Source organism: Staurois parvus, unplaced genomic scaffold, assembly GCF_062004578.1.
Source record: "Staurois parvus isolate SC_StPar_1 unplaced genomic scaffold, SC_StPar_1.0 ptg000087l, whole genome shotgun sequence".
Classification (NCBI taxonomy): Eukaryota; Metazoa; Chordata; class Amphibia; order Anura; family Ranidae; genus Staurois; species Staurois parvus.
The window spans coordinates 13,057,739-13,074,084 of NW_028317883.1; the positions used below are offsets into that span (position 1 = coordinate 13,057,739).

Consider the following 16,346-nt stretch of genomic DNA (forward strand, 5'->3'; position numbering starts at 1 on the left):
ACCATGCCCAAACTGACCACATTCCAGGCAGGGTATTACCTTCTTGGGATACGGAACGACATCTCCCTTGTAGCCCCTTCTCCTGGTTGGCAGGCTTTCTCCTGTTGCTATGGGAGATGGCACTCTCCCAGCTGAACTTTGTGGGTTCCTCCAGATGCGCTGAACTCTCATTTCTGCATTGCCACAATCCTCTGCAGACGACACTCCTCTCACAGGGTCCGCAGGCCTGAAGTCACATGTGTTGCTATGGGCAACCACATTTTTCTCAAACTTGTGGTCAGGCTGTCGCTCCTTCCTTGCAGTCAGAGCCGGCTTGCCTAACACAGATGCAGTCCTTTGCTTTGATATGCAACTTTGCAATGGAGGCTGAGACAAAGGGCATTTAGAGACAGTGTGCCCCCACTCCCTGCACCGCAAGCATCGCTCTTGCCAGCGTGTCTTGTCCAGGCTCCCCACATTGCAGCCTTTTTCCAGCTTAGGACTCTGCACATTCATAGCTGGTCTCCTTTCACCAGTGTTGCCAGCAGCAACAACATGCACTTCCCATTTTGGCAAACTTTGTTCATTTATGTATGGGGCTTGTTCTGGGGATAACAACCCCTCCAGCCACAGGGCTCGGTCTCTCATATCAGCAAATCTTTCTTCTTTTCTTTGCTTTGACTGCCTCATCTTCACAGTCACTTCACAACACTTTTGCACAGTCCAACAACCAAGAAATGAAGCACTGTCTCTTTAAGGCAGGTTCTCCTCACCTGCACACACAAATTGTGCTGTCCATTGCACATAAACACAGTTCATATAACTGATGAACTTACTTCTTTTGCAGGGATCTCCAATTATGCCCACTGCATCCTCCACCATATGTGGGAACTCGCTTCAAGTGGTAGAGCTTCTTCAAAGCACACGGCAACTCGCTTATTTTTTAAGGGCCTGTTTGCCCACTTTTATTTAAATGACAGTTCAATAACATAAAGGTTTCCCACGCAGGGGTATCCACCATCACCCGAATTCAAATGAACAGTATTCAGCCTCCTGGCTTGTACGCAGTTTTAAGTCTGCCTCCTGCAGACTCTTCCCAAAGTATGGCACTAGCACACAGCTAGTCTGGCTTCCACCTCTCCTAGGTGTAGCCCACCTGACTCCACGGCAGAGACCTCCTGCCTGCCGGGGTAAAATCCTCCTGCTGGGGTGGAGCCCTCCCGACTCCGTTTGCCGGGGTGGAGCCCAGAATCACGGCCTGGCCTCCACTAAAAAGGCCTGCACACACCTGTGCAATCAGCACGCTGGCTGCTCCCAAAATATGGGCCCAGGATTGGAGATTTCATCCCTCCCAAATCTCTAAGAAATCTCCAGGCTACAGGTCCCAAAACAGGCTTTACAAACCAAAGAGGAAACTTATAAATCAGTTTCCTCTGCATTGTGAGAACTGCCTGGAGCCCCTCAACCTGTATAGTTGAAAATCCTGGGTCTCCATGATGATTTCCACCGTGGCAGGATACCGCACTGCCACAATATATACACACACACACATATACAGGTGAAACTCAAAAAATTAGAATATCGTGCAAACGTTCATTTATTTCAGTGATGCAACTTAAAAGGTGAAACTAATATATGAGATAGACTCATTACATGCAAAGCAAGATAATTCAAGCCGTGATTTGTCATAATTGTGATGATTATGGCTTACAGCTCATGAAAACCCCAAATCCACAATCTCAGAAAATTAGAATATTGTGAAAAGGTGCAATATTCTAGGCTCAAAGTGTCCCACTCTAATCAGCTAATTAGGCCATAACACCTGCAAAGGGTTCCTGAGCCTTTAAATCAGTGATTCTCAACCTTTCTAATGCCGCGACCCCTTAATACAGTTCCTCATGTTGTGGTGACCCCCAACCATAAAATTATTTTCGTTGCTACTTCATAACTGTAATTTTGCAGTGGGAGGACTAGTGCCACATCATTGGTGTCAGTGGAAGGAGTAGTGCCCCATCACTGATGTCAGTGGGATGAATAGTGTCCCATCATTGGTATCAGTGGGGGGAATAGTGCCCCATCATTGGTGTCAGTGGGAGGAATAGTGCCCCATCATTGGTGTCAGGGGGAGGAATAGTGCCCCATCATTGGTGTCAGTGGGAGGAATAGTGCCCCATCATTGGTGTCAGTGGGAGGAATAGTGCCCCATCATTGGTGTCAGTGGGAGGAATAGTGCCCCACCATTGGTGTCAGTGGGAGGAATAGTGCCCCACCATTGTACATATATATAGTGCAGCGCTGAAATGTGATAAAATTAGTGTAAATTCATAGAGTCTTTCTTGTGACAATAAAACCAAATATGTGCAGGTCTTCTCCTCATTAGGTGACTGGAAAATAGCAAGATTGCGCACTCACCGACCGCACATTTTAAATGCACAAGTTTAAAATGTGCCAATAACGGACAGGTAGGTATGAAAAAGAAATTGTACTAACCCGGCAATGGTATAAAACTTGGCTCCTCCTGAGGCCTTTCGTGCAAAAAGCACTTCTTCAGAGGATGGAGTGGCGTCCATCCTCTGAAGAAGTGCTTTTTGCACGAAAGGCCTCAGGAGGAGCCAAGTAGCAAGTGTGACTTCCTGACCACTGAGACCACGAGGAGGTCCAGTGGTCTTTGTTTTATACCATTGCCGGGTTAGTACAATTTCTTTTTCATACCTACCTGTCCGTTATTGGCTAATGGTGTATGGATGTGTATGTGCATATGACCCAGGCATTATTGCTCCAATAAAGTTTTGAAACTACCACACTATTGGCGTTCCCCCTTTTTTCTTGACTCTCCTGTTGGAGGGTGCAGATATACATCTTCCATTCTTGGGGTGTCTGGAACCAGAAGGGGGATCCCTGTCTATCTATCTGAGGCAAGAGGGCTTCTGGATCTAGAGATATTGCTACACCCAAGGCGGATGTCAGTGTTGGAGAGGGAGGATCCGTGTGGTTTCTGGAGCTGCATACCTGGCTGGTCTTTTGGATTATATCATACACAGGCGCATTTAAAATGTGCGGTCGGTGAGTGCGCAATCTTGCTATTTTCCAGTCACCTAATGAGGAGAAGACCTGCACATATTTGGTTTTATTGTCACAAGAAAGACTCTATGAATTTACACTAATTTTATCACATTTCAGCGCTGCACTATATATGTACAATGTCTCTGTTATGAGGTTTAGTGATCCCTTGAAGTGTTCCAGCAGCTGGTTTTTCTGAGCGCTCGCTATATCCACAATTCATTTTCAGTGCCCCATCATTGATGTCAGTGTGGTGGAGGGGGGAATAGTGCCCCATCATTGGGGTCAGGGGGGGGAATAGTGCCCCATCATTGGGGTCAGGGGGGGGATAGTGCCCCATCATTGGGGTCAGGGGGGGAATAGTGCCCCATCATTGGGGTCAGGGGGGGGAATAGTGCCCCATCATTGGGGTCAGTGGGGGGGGGGAAATAGTGTCCCATCGTTGGTGTCGGTGGGGGGAGGAATAGTGCCCCATTCTTGGTGTCGGTGAGGGGAGGAATAGTGCCCCATCGTTGGTGTCAGTGGGGGGAGGAATAGTGCCCCATCGTTGGTGTCAGTGGGGGGAGGAATAGTGCCCCATCGTTGGTGTCAGTGGGGGGAGGAATAGTGCCCCATCGTTGGTGTCAGTGGGGGGAGGAATAGTGCCCCATCGTTGGTGTCAGTGGGGGGAGGAATTGTGCCCCATCGTTGGTGTCAGTGGGGGGAGGAATTGTGCCCCATCGTTGGTGTCAGTGGGGGGAGGAATTGTGCCCCATCGTTGGTGTCAGTGGGGGGAGGAATTGTGCCCCATCGTTGGTGTCAGTGGGGGGAGGAATTGTGCCCCATCGTTGGTGTCAGTGGGGGGAGGAATAGTGCCCCATCGTTGGTGTCAGTGGGGGGAGGAATAGTGCCCCATCGTTGGTGTCAGTGGGGGGAGGAATAGTGCCCCATCGTTGGTGTCAGTGGGGGGAGGAATAGTGCCCCATCGTAGGTGTCAGTGGGGGGAGGAATAGTGCCCCATCGTTGGTGTCAGTGGGGGGAGGAATAGTGCCCCATCGTAGGTGTCAGTGGGGGGAGGAATAGTGCCCCATCGTTGGTGTCAGTGGGGGGAGGAATAGTGCCCCATCTTTGGTGTCAGTGGGGAGGGGAATAGTGTTCCATCGTTGGTATTAGTGACACAAATGATGGGGTACTATTCCTCCCACTGACACCAATGATACTTACTTTGCTGACCCCTGCTCCAGCCTGGGCTCGCTCTCTCCCTCTCCCATCTACAGCCACCTGGCTGCAGCAGCAAAATTTGCACTTACCTATCGGCTGTCTTCCTTCTCTGGCCGCTCTCCTCTTCACTTGCTCCGGCAGCTCCCTCGATCTTCTTTGATCTACGCGCGCTGCCGCTCGGCTCCTCCTCTCCAAGCTCCATGCCCTCGCCGGTGATTGGCCACCTGTGTGCCTCTCCTGAGCTACAGTTCTGGTGGCCAATCAGCGGCGAGGAGGCGGAGCTGTTGAGTGATCCCAGAGGTGTGGCCAGGTGACAGGGGCAGCATGTCATCCCGCCTACACATCGCCTGAGACAGAGGAGCGGTGTCTCGGTTCCTAAGACCATCGGAAATATGTATTTTCCGATGGTCTTAGGCGACCCCTGTGAAATGGTCGTTCGACCCCCAAAGGGGTCGCGACCAACAGGTTGAAAACCGCTGCTTTAAATGGTCTCTCAGTCTGGTTCAGTAGGAATCACAATCATGGGAAAGACTGCTGACCTGACAGTTGTGCAGAAAACCATCATTGACACCCTCCATAAGGAGGGAAAGCCTCAAAAGGTAATTGCAAAAGAAGTTGGATGTTCCCAAAGTGCTGTATCAAAGCACATTAATAGAAAGTTATGTGGAAGGAAGAAGTGTGGAAGAAAAAGGTGCACAAGCAGCAGGGATGACCGCAGCCTGGAGAGGATTGTCAGGAAAAGGCCACTCAAAAGTGTTGGTGACTTTCACAAGGAGTGGACTGAGGCTGGAGTCAGCGCATCAAGAGCCACCACACACAGACGGATCCTGGACATGGGCTTCAAATGTCGTATTCCTCTTGTCAAGCCACTCCTGAACAACAAACAACGTCAGAAGCGTCTTACCTGGGCTAAAGAAAAACAGACCTGGTCTGTTGCTCAGTGGTCCAAAGTCCTCTTTTCTGATGAGAGCAACTTTTGCATCTCATTTGGAAACCAAGGACCCAGAGTATGGAGGAAGAATGGAGAGGCACACACTGCAAGATGCTTGAAGTCCAGTGTGAAGTTTCCACAGTCTGTGTTGATTTGGGGAGCCATGTCATCTGCTGGTGTTGGTCCACTGTGATTCATTAAGTCCAGGGTCAACGTCTACCAGGAGATTTTGGAGCACTTCATGCTTCCTTCTGCAGACGAGCTTTATGGGGATGCTGAATTCATTTTCCAGCAGGACTTGGCACCTGTCCACACTGCCAAAACACCAAAAGCTGGTTCAATGACCGTGGGATTACTGTGCTTGATTGGCCAGCAAACTCGCCTGACCTGAACCTCATAGAGAATCTATGGGGCATTGACAAGAGAAAGATGAGAGACATGAGACTGAACAATGCAGAAGAGCTGAAGGCCGCTATTGAAGCATCCTGGTCTTCCATAACACCTCAGCAGTGCCACAGGCTGATAGCTTCCATGCCACGCCGCATTGAGGCAGTAATTGCTGTAAAAGGGGCCCAAACCAAGTACTGAGTACATATGCATGCTTATACTTTTCAGAGGTCCGATATTGTTCTATGTACAATCCTTTTTTATTGATTGCATGTAATATAATAATTTTCTGAGATTGTGGATTTGGAGTTTTCATGAGCTGTAAGCCATAATCATCACAATTATGACAAATCACGGCTTGAACTATCTTGCTTTGCATGTAATGAGTCTATCTCATATATTAGTTTCACCTTTTAAGTCGCATTACTGAAATAAATGAACTTTTGCACTATATTCTAATTTTTCGAGTTTCACCTGTACATATACATACACACACACACACACACCGGTGTATATGCACACTGCCAAAAGTATTAGGACGCCTGCCTTTATACACACATGAACTTTAATGGCATCCCAGTTTTAGCCCATAGTGTTCAATATTGAGTTGGCCCACCCTTTGCAGCTATAACAGCTTCAACTCTTCTGGGAAGGCTGTCCAAAAGGTTTAGGAGTGTGTATGGGAATGTTTGACCATTCTTTCAGAAGCACATTTGTGAGGTCAGGCACTGATGTTGGATGAGAAGGCCTGGCTCACAGTCTCCACAATAATTCATCCCAAAGGTATTCTATGGGCTTGAGGTCAGGACTCTGTGCAAGCCAGTCTAGTTCCTCCACCCCAAACTCGCTCATGCATGTCTTTATGGACCTTACTTTGTGCACTGGTGCGTAGTCATGTTGGAACAGGAAGGGGCCATCTCCAAACTGTTCCCACAAAATTGGGAGAATGAAATTGTCTAAAATGTCTTGGTATGGTGACACCTTAAGAGTTACCTTCACTGGATTTAGGGGGCCAAGCCCAACCCCTGAAATACAACCCCACACCATAATCCCCCCTCCAAACTTTACACTTAGCACAATGCAGTCAGGCAAGTACCATAATATAATACTAATGTGGGTGCTGAAAAGCGCTAAAAGTGATATGAATGCAAATGGTGAACCGTCATATAATGACACTTGTGCCTGATATAAGCAACAATAAAAAAGTGACAGCAGTGCGTAATAAATAAACAGGGTAAAAAAGTCCAAAATTCAAAGTGATCTGTGCTGGTGATCTCCGTGATGTAGACCGATAATGTGAATGCACTCACCAGAAGCACAAAAGGTATGCGCATATGTATATATTATCCCAGTATGGTCATCAGGGTGTAGGCGAGAATGGGGGAATCATCTGGCACACTGTAAGCACACAAGGTAACTCCAATCTCACTCACAGGCCACTCTCAGCTTCCAGGGACAGCTCCAGGTAAGCCTCAGACCACCGGATCAATTTTCACATAGAAATAGGGATTTCTCCACCTTGGGGGCTTGTATACACTAAGCAAAAGACAAATGAAGTACTAATAGTGTAGTTTTTCATTAACTGGAAAGGGTTCTAGTAGTGAAGAAGTCAGCACTCATATGAAGAGAAGTTAAAATGGCCACCGGCCTTCCATGTGGCCGTCTGCGGTGTGACATCTGGCCGTCTGCAGTGTGACATCTGGCAGGCTCCGCACTGACGCGTTTCGTGCCCGTGCACGTTATCGAAGGGATGTGCCCGCCATCCGACGTCTACGGTTTAAATAGTCTCGCGCGCATGCGCGGACAGACGCCATCTTAGCGTACAGCACATGCGCGAACGAGACAGACCGGCGGGAAGCACATTATGTCCATACCCGCTGGGTAAACAGCAGAAATTAAACCAGATTCATGCAATTAACCAGCTTGAGGGTATATAACAAAAGGAACTATCAATTACTCAGTGGGATAAACAATTTAATTGGAGAAATAAAATAATTCACAGGCTGTCATCTTAGTGGAGACCGATTAGGAGCAAAAAAGCTACCATTTTGTTGTGGGCCCAGACCAGGGATATCTATGAACAGCCATGATGGACTACAAGTCTCACCACATAAATGGATAATAATAATAACGAGATAGATCAAATATGAATGATAATAATATTGAATATCATGACCCAACTGGTTAATGAATGAAAAAAATAAATAATAAAAACAATCAAAATATAAAATGTACAACGTAATAAAAGAGTGCTAAAAACGAACAATGGGATAGATAAGAACATACATATACAGTACATGAAATACACCCAAAGGCGATATAAAAAAAATGAAATAATCATAAAAGAAAAACTGTTCACAAATTAGCCTAAATGAGCCATAAAAACTCATAAAATTAGTGCTTAAAATTGCTGGTGAAGGAAGACCAATATCCATAACAAATATATAATATTTAAAATTTAAAAAGTTCATCTGAAAGCATAAAACAGGGGGGGTACTGCATGTAAGAATCAACTAAAATAAAATAAAATCCTATATGACCATAAATTTTAAGATACTATATGACCTGAAAAAATAGAATGTAAAATTGACAAACGCATAAAAGTGAAATATATATAAAAACGCATGGAGATAAGAAATAATAATAAAAAAAAAAAAAAAAGGCTCAGCTATTGTCTATAAAGCAATTTATATCTAAATCAACATTTAAGCCATTTGGGGATAGGGATCGCATTTCAATGGTCTCTAACATGGAAAATGCCCTGCGTTTGTGACCCCCTCTCCAATGGGGTTTAATGAGGTCAATACCAGTGAACTTTAATTGAGTAGGGTCTCTATAATGGTAATCTCTAAAGTGTTGATTGATTTGAAAGATGTAAAGATCAATACCCCCACTTATCTTGTGACAGCAGATGTCACTGCTCTGTATAGTAACATCAAACATACAGATGGTATGGAGGCAGTCGAGCTTTATCTCAATATTATTATTGTAGCAATTGTGCACCCAGATATGGACGCGGTCATCCATCTTGCTCAAGATTCCCCATCTTGTATCATTCTCTCTCCCTCCAATCCCCCTCCCTCAGGAATGTGGAGTGTGTGTGTGCTGGGTTCACAAGGACATCAAGCACAGCTGGATACACTTCATGGTTGTAATCCCAATTAGCTGGTGCCCGGGTGTCTGTTAGCTTCTCGATCTGAGATGATCGTAAAGCTATAAACCAGTCCTTCACTGTACATGAACAACATTCCAGAATCCAGAATAGCCATAAAACATACATCCCATTTAAAAACCACTTTTCATAACTTAAAATAGGAAATACATACAATCGAACAAAGCATATATTCGGATAGCTCAGTTTAATGCGAGTCGCCTGATATCTTACACCCCTACCCGAGAGCAGAAAGTGATATCTCTTTAACCGCCACAGGTAGATATGTCATATCTGATATCTAGACGTTCAGCAGATGATTCTGCATATTATCCTACCAGTGGATAGGATGCTCCATGTACCTATGGAAGATTATTGACCAGGGTATAAACGTGCGAGATATTTGATCATAGCAAAGTTCCCTGCCTAAACACCCTCCCCAAATGAGGTGATTGGTTCTCTGCTTTAAGGAGACACCCTGCTGGTGGACTAGAAAATAGGCTGCCAAGCCTGAGAGAGATAAGTTGAAGAATTCTCCCTTTTTAACATCAGGAATCAACTTGGGAAAACGGGACCCTTTTGTTCAGGACCTTGATCTGCTTAAACCAAGGCTGACGGCAAGTATTCTACCTCTCTAAACTTCTGCTATCTCTCTGTTGTGGTATTGCTCTCTGTATTTATATATATATATATATATATATATATATATATATATATATATATATATATTGGCTACATCTTTTCCTGTAAATATTTTTATTGCACCATTTTGACCCTTTTTAGTAATAAATCCTATTTTCTGAAAAGTGTTGAACTGTTTCTAAAGCTCTTTAATGCAAACTAAGAATCCCACGCTATTGTGTGTTTTAAACTTCTGCATACATCTGCCTGCGGTGACAGAGTGTATACAGATGCTTATTCAAACATCATAGTATTACTGCTAAGATTGGCGAGTTTCCTCCTTCTCCATACAAAAAGGCGGTGGTGGCAGTGTGAAGGGTTAATTGCGTAATTAACCTGACCCTGTAACAATCGCTCTCAGGCTGCGGTACATAGATTATGGTCCATTAGCTGGAAAATCTTTGTGCAGGGTGCAGCTGAGTGTGGTATTGTTAAGCACGTGGCAGCGTGGTTTTAGATTGGCTAGTCCTTCAGTCACGAGTTGGTGAGAAGGGCTGGGGGGTCTGACGCCACGTCCCTCACAATTATTATTATACAGGATTTATATAGCGCCAACAGTTTGCGCAGCGCTTTACAATATAAGGGAGACACTACAATTACAATACTTTCAGTACAGAAGGAATGTGAGGGCCCTGCTCGTGGAGCTTACAATCTAAAGGAAGGGGGAGATGATACAAAAGGTGATAGCTGCAGGGGATGATCTGGTGGAGGTGATTCAAGTACAGTTCTTAGGTGGAGGTGGGGTAGGCTTCCCTGAAGAAGTGAGTTTTCAAAGATCGCCTAGAAGGAAGACAGGGTGGGGGCTGACCAGACATGCTGTGGTAGGGAGTTCCAGAAGATGGGAGAGGCTCTGGAGAAGTCCTGGAGGCGAGCGTGGGAGGAGGTGATGAGGGAGCTAGAGAGGAAGATATCATGGGAGGAGCGGAGTGGGCGATATCTGTGGATGAGGTTGGCGATGTAGCTAGGGGCAGTGTTGTGGATGGCTTTGTAAGCTGTGGTTAGTATTTTGAATTTTATACGTTGGGTTAGTGGAAGCCAGTGAAGGGATTGGCAGAGAGGGGCAGCAGTCGCTGATCGGTTGGTAAGGTGTATGAGTCTAGCAGCAGCATTCATAATAGACTGAAGGGGGGATAGTCTGTGTAACGGTAAACCAGTGAGGAGGGAGTTACAGTAATCGAGGCGGGATATAACCAAGGCATGGATAAGTTGTTTTGTGGTGTCATTGGTCAGGAAAGGGCAGATTTTGGAAATGCTCCAGAGGTTGAGGCGGCAGGAATTAGCCAGTGAGTGGATGTGGGGCCCAAAGGAGAGATAAGAGTCTAGGATTACACCTAGCACCCTGGCATGAGGGGAAGGACCGATGGTTGTGCTGTTGATCTTACAAATATATATTACAAGCTTAGTTTTTGAAAGATTGAGTTTAAGGTAGTGATGTGACATCCATGCTGATATGTCGCTTAGTAGATTTGTGATACGTGAGGAGATTGAGGGGGTGAGCTGGGGAGTGGAGAGATAGATCTGGGTGTCATCAGCATAGAGGTGGTATTGGAAGCCAAGGGAGGTTATCAGTTGGCCCAGGGAGGAGGCATAGAGAGAGAAAAGGAGGAGCCCAAGAACAGAATCTTGGGGTACCCCAACAGAAAGGGGAAGAGGAGCAGAGGAGGAGGAGTTGTATGTGACACTGAAAGTGCACTGAAAAAGGTAAGAGGAGAACCAGGAGAGAGCAAAGTCACAGAGGCCGATGGAGTGGAGTTTACTGAGGAGGAACGGGTGGTCGACTGTGTCAAAGGCAGCGGAAAGGTCAAGGAGTATGAGTATGGAGTAATGGCTGTTGGTTTTAGCAGTTAGTAGGTCATTAGTGAGTTTTAGTAGGGCAGTTTCTGTGGAATGTTGTGGGCGGAAGACAGACTGTCGGGGATCAAGAAGGTTGTTGTCAATGAGGTAGCAGTTCACACGGTTGTGAAAAAGGCACTCGAGAAGCTTGGAGGCAAACGGGAGCAGGGAGATGGGTGTTAAGTTATTCAAACAGGTGGGGTCCAGCGAGGGTTTTTTGAGGATGGGGGTAACCAGTGCATGTTTGAGTGCGGAGGGAAAGGTGCCCATGGAGAGTGAGAGGTTGAAGATGTGGGTTAGAGAGTTTAGGATAGAGCAGGAAGGAGGCTGCAACAGTCATGAGGGGACAGGATTCAGGGGACAGGTGGTGAAGTGGGCCTTGGAAAGGAGATTGGTAACTTCCTTGGTCGTAACAGGGTCGAAGGAGGAGAGTGTTGAGTTTGGTGTTGGGCCTGGTATGTTGGTTAGAGGAGGAAGCTTGACACTGGAGATCTCATCACGAATTGTGTCGATCTTCTTCTTGTAGTGACTGGCAATCTCCTGTGCAGTAAGTAAGTTGGTGGGTAGAGGCAGTGGGGGGTGGAGTAAGGAATTAAGGGTAGAGAAGAGTTGACGAGGATTGGATGAGAGGGTCTTGATGAGAGTGTTATAGTAGGTTTGCTTAGCAGCATGGAGGCTGGAGTTGTATTTGAGAAGAGCGGATTTGTAGAGGGTAAAGTCTTTCAGGGATTTAGTTTTTCGCCATGCTCACTCAAGAGTGAGGCTGTGTCTCTTGAGACTTCTGGTGTCATCTGTTTGCCAGGGTTGTGACAGGCGAGGCCTGTTTTGCGTGTAGAAAGAGGAACAAGAGCGTCCAGGAAGGATGATAGATAGTTGTTGTAGGCAGATGTGGCCAGCCCTGGCAGGACAGGGGGGGAATTTCGTCATAGAGGCGCTCAGTAGCAGAGTGAAGAAGGTCAGGGCTGAGGTGATGGAGGTTTCTACAGGTGACGGTTTGCTGGTTGGAGGCATGGGAGGTAGGAGGCAGGGAGAGTGTGAAGCTGATAAAGTTGTGATCAGAGAGAGGAAAGGGGTGTTAGAGAGGTTACAGGGAGTGCATAGGTGGGTACAGATATGGCTACAGTTATCCCTGGATGTCAGAAGGTTTTTATTCTAGATTTTTACCTCCAGACTACTGTTGTGGTTGAGTTGCTGTTGTACCCAGTCACTTCCACTTTGTTATAATACCATTAACAGTTGACTATGGAATATTTAGTAGCAAGGAAATTTCACAGATGGACTTATTGCACAGGTGGCAACCTATCACAGTACCACGCTTGGAGTCACTGAGCTCCTGAGAGCGACCCATTCTTTCACAAATGTTTGTAGAAGCAGTCTGCATGCCTAGGTGCTGGATTTTATACACCTGTGGCCATGGAGGTGATTGCAACACCTGAATCCAATGATTTGGAGGGCGGGCCCAATACTTTTGGCAATATAGTGTGTATACATATAATGTTTGAAAGTTCTAGGTAATTCTCTAGCGAAAAAATGTGGTGATTTTTACATGTAGGAGAGAAACGTCAGACTAGGCTTGGGACTGAAGTGGTAAAAAGTAATGAATTGAAAAAACGTTGGGATGCAGATAAAATTCGAGAACAAGTGATGGTTATAGACGGTGACAAGTGATGGGTATAGATGGTGACAAGCAAAGGTTACAGACGGTGACAAGTGATAAGGTTTATAGACGGTGACAAGTGATGGGTATAGACGGTGACAAGTGATGGGTATAGACGGTGACAAGTGATGGGTATAGACGGTGACAAGTGATGGGTATAGACGGTGACAATTGATGGGTATAGATGGTGACAAGCGAAGGTTACAGACGGTGACAAGCGAAGGTTACAGACGGTGACAAGTGATGGGTATAGACGGTGACAAGTGATGGGTATAGACGGTGACAAGTGATGGGTATAGATGGTGACAAGTGATGGGTATAGATGGTGACAAGTGATGGGTATAGACGGTGACAAGTGATGGGTATAGACGGTGACAAGCGATGGGTATAGATGGTGACAAGCGAAGGTTACAGACGGTGACAAGTGATGGATATAGATGGTGACAAGCGAAGGTTACAGACGGTGACAAGTGAAGGTTACAGACGGTGACAAGCGAAGGTTACAGACGGTGACAAGTGATGGGTATAGACGGTGACAAGTGAAGGTTACAGACGGTGACAAGCGATGGGTATAGATGGTGACAAGTGATGGGTATAGACGGTGAGAGGAGATACATCACCGGTGACACACCTGAGAAAACTGACCTCTCCCCCCGAGGACGAAGCTCCAGGGAGCGGACTGGGTCTCCTCACCTGTCTCTGGAGATAAGCAGAAGAGCGTAGAACACGTGTTCAGTACACAACATACAATCCACTTCTCCTCACCAATACTACGCGGTTACCATGACAACCATGATACAGTGTAGCACTGAAATGCTTCCCCCCGCACCTTCCCATAGACGTTCCGCGCAATATTAGGGAGGCGCTGTACATGTATTTCCGGGAAGAAGGGGAAGCGGCGACACTGTGAAAGGTAAGTTTGGCCTGGCTGGAAGAGGGGAGAGAAGGTACAGCTCTGACTTGACGTCTGTCATACTGTCACCATAGGCCGGGACATCCGCGGGCAGAGGTCACAGGAAGCTCACTAATGAGGGATGATGGCAGAGCTGTACTGGAGGGCGGGAATGGAGAAGAGGGAGGGCGGCAAATACACAGCATGTGAAGGTACAGGACTGGGGAGCTGTGCTCATAATATAGAGTAGGCTTCAGTTGGGTCACATCTGTGTTGTCTGCAACCCGAGGACATGTACCAAGGTACCGTCACAGGTTGGAGTCGCCCGCGCGCCAGGTGCCGTCGGGGGTCGCCCGCGCGCCAGGTGCCGTCGGGGGTCGCCCGCGCGCCAGGTGCCGTCGGGGGTCGCCCGCGCGCCAGGTGCCGTCGGGGGTCGCCCGCGCGCCAGGTGCCGTCGAGGGTCGCCCGCACCAGGTACCGTCGCAGGTAGCTTGTGCCATTTACAATGGCAGGTCGCTTGTGCCAGGTACAGTCACTGGTTGGTTTCGCTTGCGCCAGGTGCCGTTACGGGTCGCTTGCACCAGGTATAGCCACAAGATGCTTGCACCAGGTATAGCCATGGGTCGCTTGCGCCAGGTACAGTCACATGTTGGTGTCAGTTGCACCAGGTACCGTCGCGGGCGCCAGGTGCCGTCACGGGTCGCTTGCGCCAGGTGCCGTCACGGGTCGCTTGCGCCAGGTGCCGTCACGGGTCGCTTGCGCCAGGTACACCACGGATTACGTGCGCCAGGTACAGTCACATGTTGGTGTCAGTTGCACCAGGTACAGGTCGCTTGTGCCAGGGACAGTCGCAGGTCGCTTGTGCCAGGGACAGTCGCAGGTCGCTTGTGCCAGGGACAGTCGCAGGTCGCTTGTGCCAGGGACAGTCGCAGGTCGCTTGTGCCAGGGACAGTCGCAGGTCGCTTGTGCCAGGGACAGTCGCAGGTCGCTTGTGCCAGGGACAGTCGCAGGTCGCTTGTGCCAGGGACAGTCACTGGTTGATTTTGCTTGTGCCAGGTACAGTCACTGGTTGGTTTCGCTTGCGCCAGGTGCCGTCACGGGTTGCTTGTGCCAGGTGCCATCACCGGTCGCTTGCACCAGGTACAGCCACAGGTTACTTGCGCCAGGTACAGCCACATGTGCCAGGTACAGTCGTAGGTTGCTTGTGCCAGGTACAGTCGCAGTTCGCTTGTGCCAGGTACAATCGCAGGTTGCTTGTGCCTTTTACAATGGCAGGTCGCTTGTGCCAGGTACAGTCACTGGTTGATTTAGCTTGTGCCAGGTACAGTCACTGGTTGGTTTCGCTTGCGCCAGGTGACGTCACGGGTCACTTGTGCAGGTACAGCCATGGGTCACTTGCGCCAGGTATAGTCACATGTTAGTGTCAGTTGTGCCAGGTACAGTCGCAGGTCGCTTGTGCCAGGTACAGTCGCAGGTCGCTTGTGCCAGGTACAGTCGCAGGTCGCTTGTGCCAGGTACAGTCGCAGGTCGCTTGTGCCAGGTACAGTCGCAGGTCGCTTGTGCCAGGTACAGTCGCAGGTCGCTTGTGCCAGATACCATCACAGGTTGGGGTCGCTTGTACCGGATACCATCACAGGTTGGGGTCAATTGCACCAGGTGCCGCCGCAGGTCAGTTGCGCCAGGTACCATCTCTGGATGGGTCATATTCACGAGTCACTCTCCTGTAACTTATGGGTTGATATTACGTATTCTAAGGGACACTTAGTCAGTTGTCATATTATTGCGTGTGTATATGTATTTATGTGTGTGTGTGTATGTATATATATATATATATATATATATATAATATACAGTTTAGTGTGACGTTGAATGGAGCACACTTATGAGTTAGCTTTAGATACTAAGATTTGACTTGTTTCCTTTTTCAAGGTTTTGAGATGTCCCGTGTTCCTCTTGGAAAAGTCCTACTTAGAAATGTCATACGACATACAGATGCCCATAACAAGGTAACAATTTTTTCATATAAATTTAGCTATCATAATCGTCTCTAACTACCCCTAACTATACTGTCTAGATTATTTTATTTGGGGGACCTTTTTGTTAAAATAAATAGAATACACATGCCAGTCTATCATTTTGTTAACTTCATTCAAATTGGCAAAACTAATCAAAATCTGGTTGACTTGTTTAACTGCATTTTTGTAATAGTTGTTGCATTTTGCAAACTGTCTTAACCACTTGCCTACCGGGCACTTATACCCCCTTCCTGCCAGGCCAATTTTCAGCGCACTTTGAATGACAATTGCGTGGTCATGCAACACTGCACCCATATGACATTTTTATAATTGTTTTCACACAAATAGAGCTGTCTTTTGGTGGTATTTACTTGCCGCTGAGTGTTTTATTTGTTGCGCTATAAACAAAAAAAAGAGTAAAAATTCTGGAGGAAAAAAAGTTTTTCTTCATTTCTATTATAAAATTTTGCAAACAAGGAATTTTTCTCTTTTACTGATGTTTGTTGATTAGGCTGCACTGATGGGCACTGATAGGCGGCACTGATATACAGCAATGGTGG

The 16,346-nt window shown here is 47.1% G+C and overlaps 2 protein-coding genes across 5 annotated transcripts in view; one reads left to right on the forward strand and one right to left on the reverse strand.

The window, feature by feature from the left end:
* The window catches only part of PIH1D2 (PIH1 domain containing 2), a 55,638-nt gene extending 41,753 nt beyond the window's left edge, over positions 1-13,885 (reverse strand). The window contains exon 1 of the mRNA XM_089670205.1: positions 13,573-13,885. The gene's annotated coding sequence lies outside the window, so the exon portion shown is untranslated. The remainder of the gene's footprint in view (positions 1-13,572) is intronic.
* Positions 13,708-16,346, forward strand: part of NKAPD1 (NKAP domain containing 1) — a 61,396-nt gene continuing 58,757 nt past the window's right edge. Inside the window, exons 1-2 of one of the 4 annotated variants that reach the window (XM_089670203.1) lie at positions 13,708-13,792; positions 15,701-15,777. In XM_089670203.1, coding sequence (XP_089526329.1) covers positions 15,709-15,777 — 69 coding nt within the window. In that variant the 5' untranslated portion in view covers positions 13,708-13,792; positions 15,701-15,708. The other 3 variants (XM_089670204.1, XM_089670202.1, XM_089670201.1) reach the window with 3 other exon arrangements.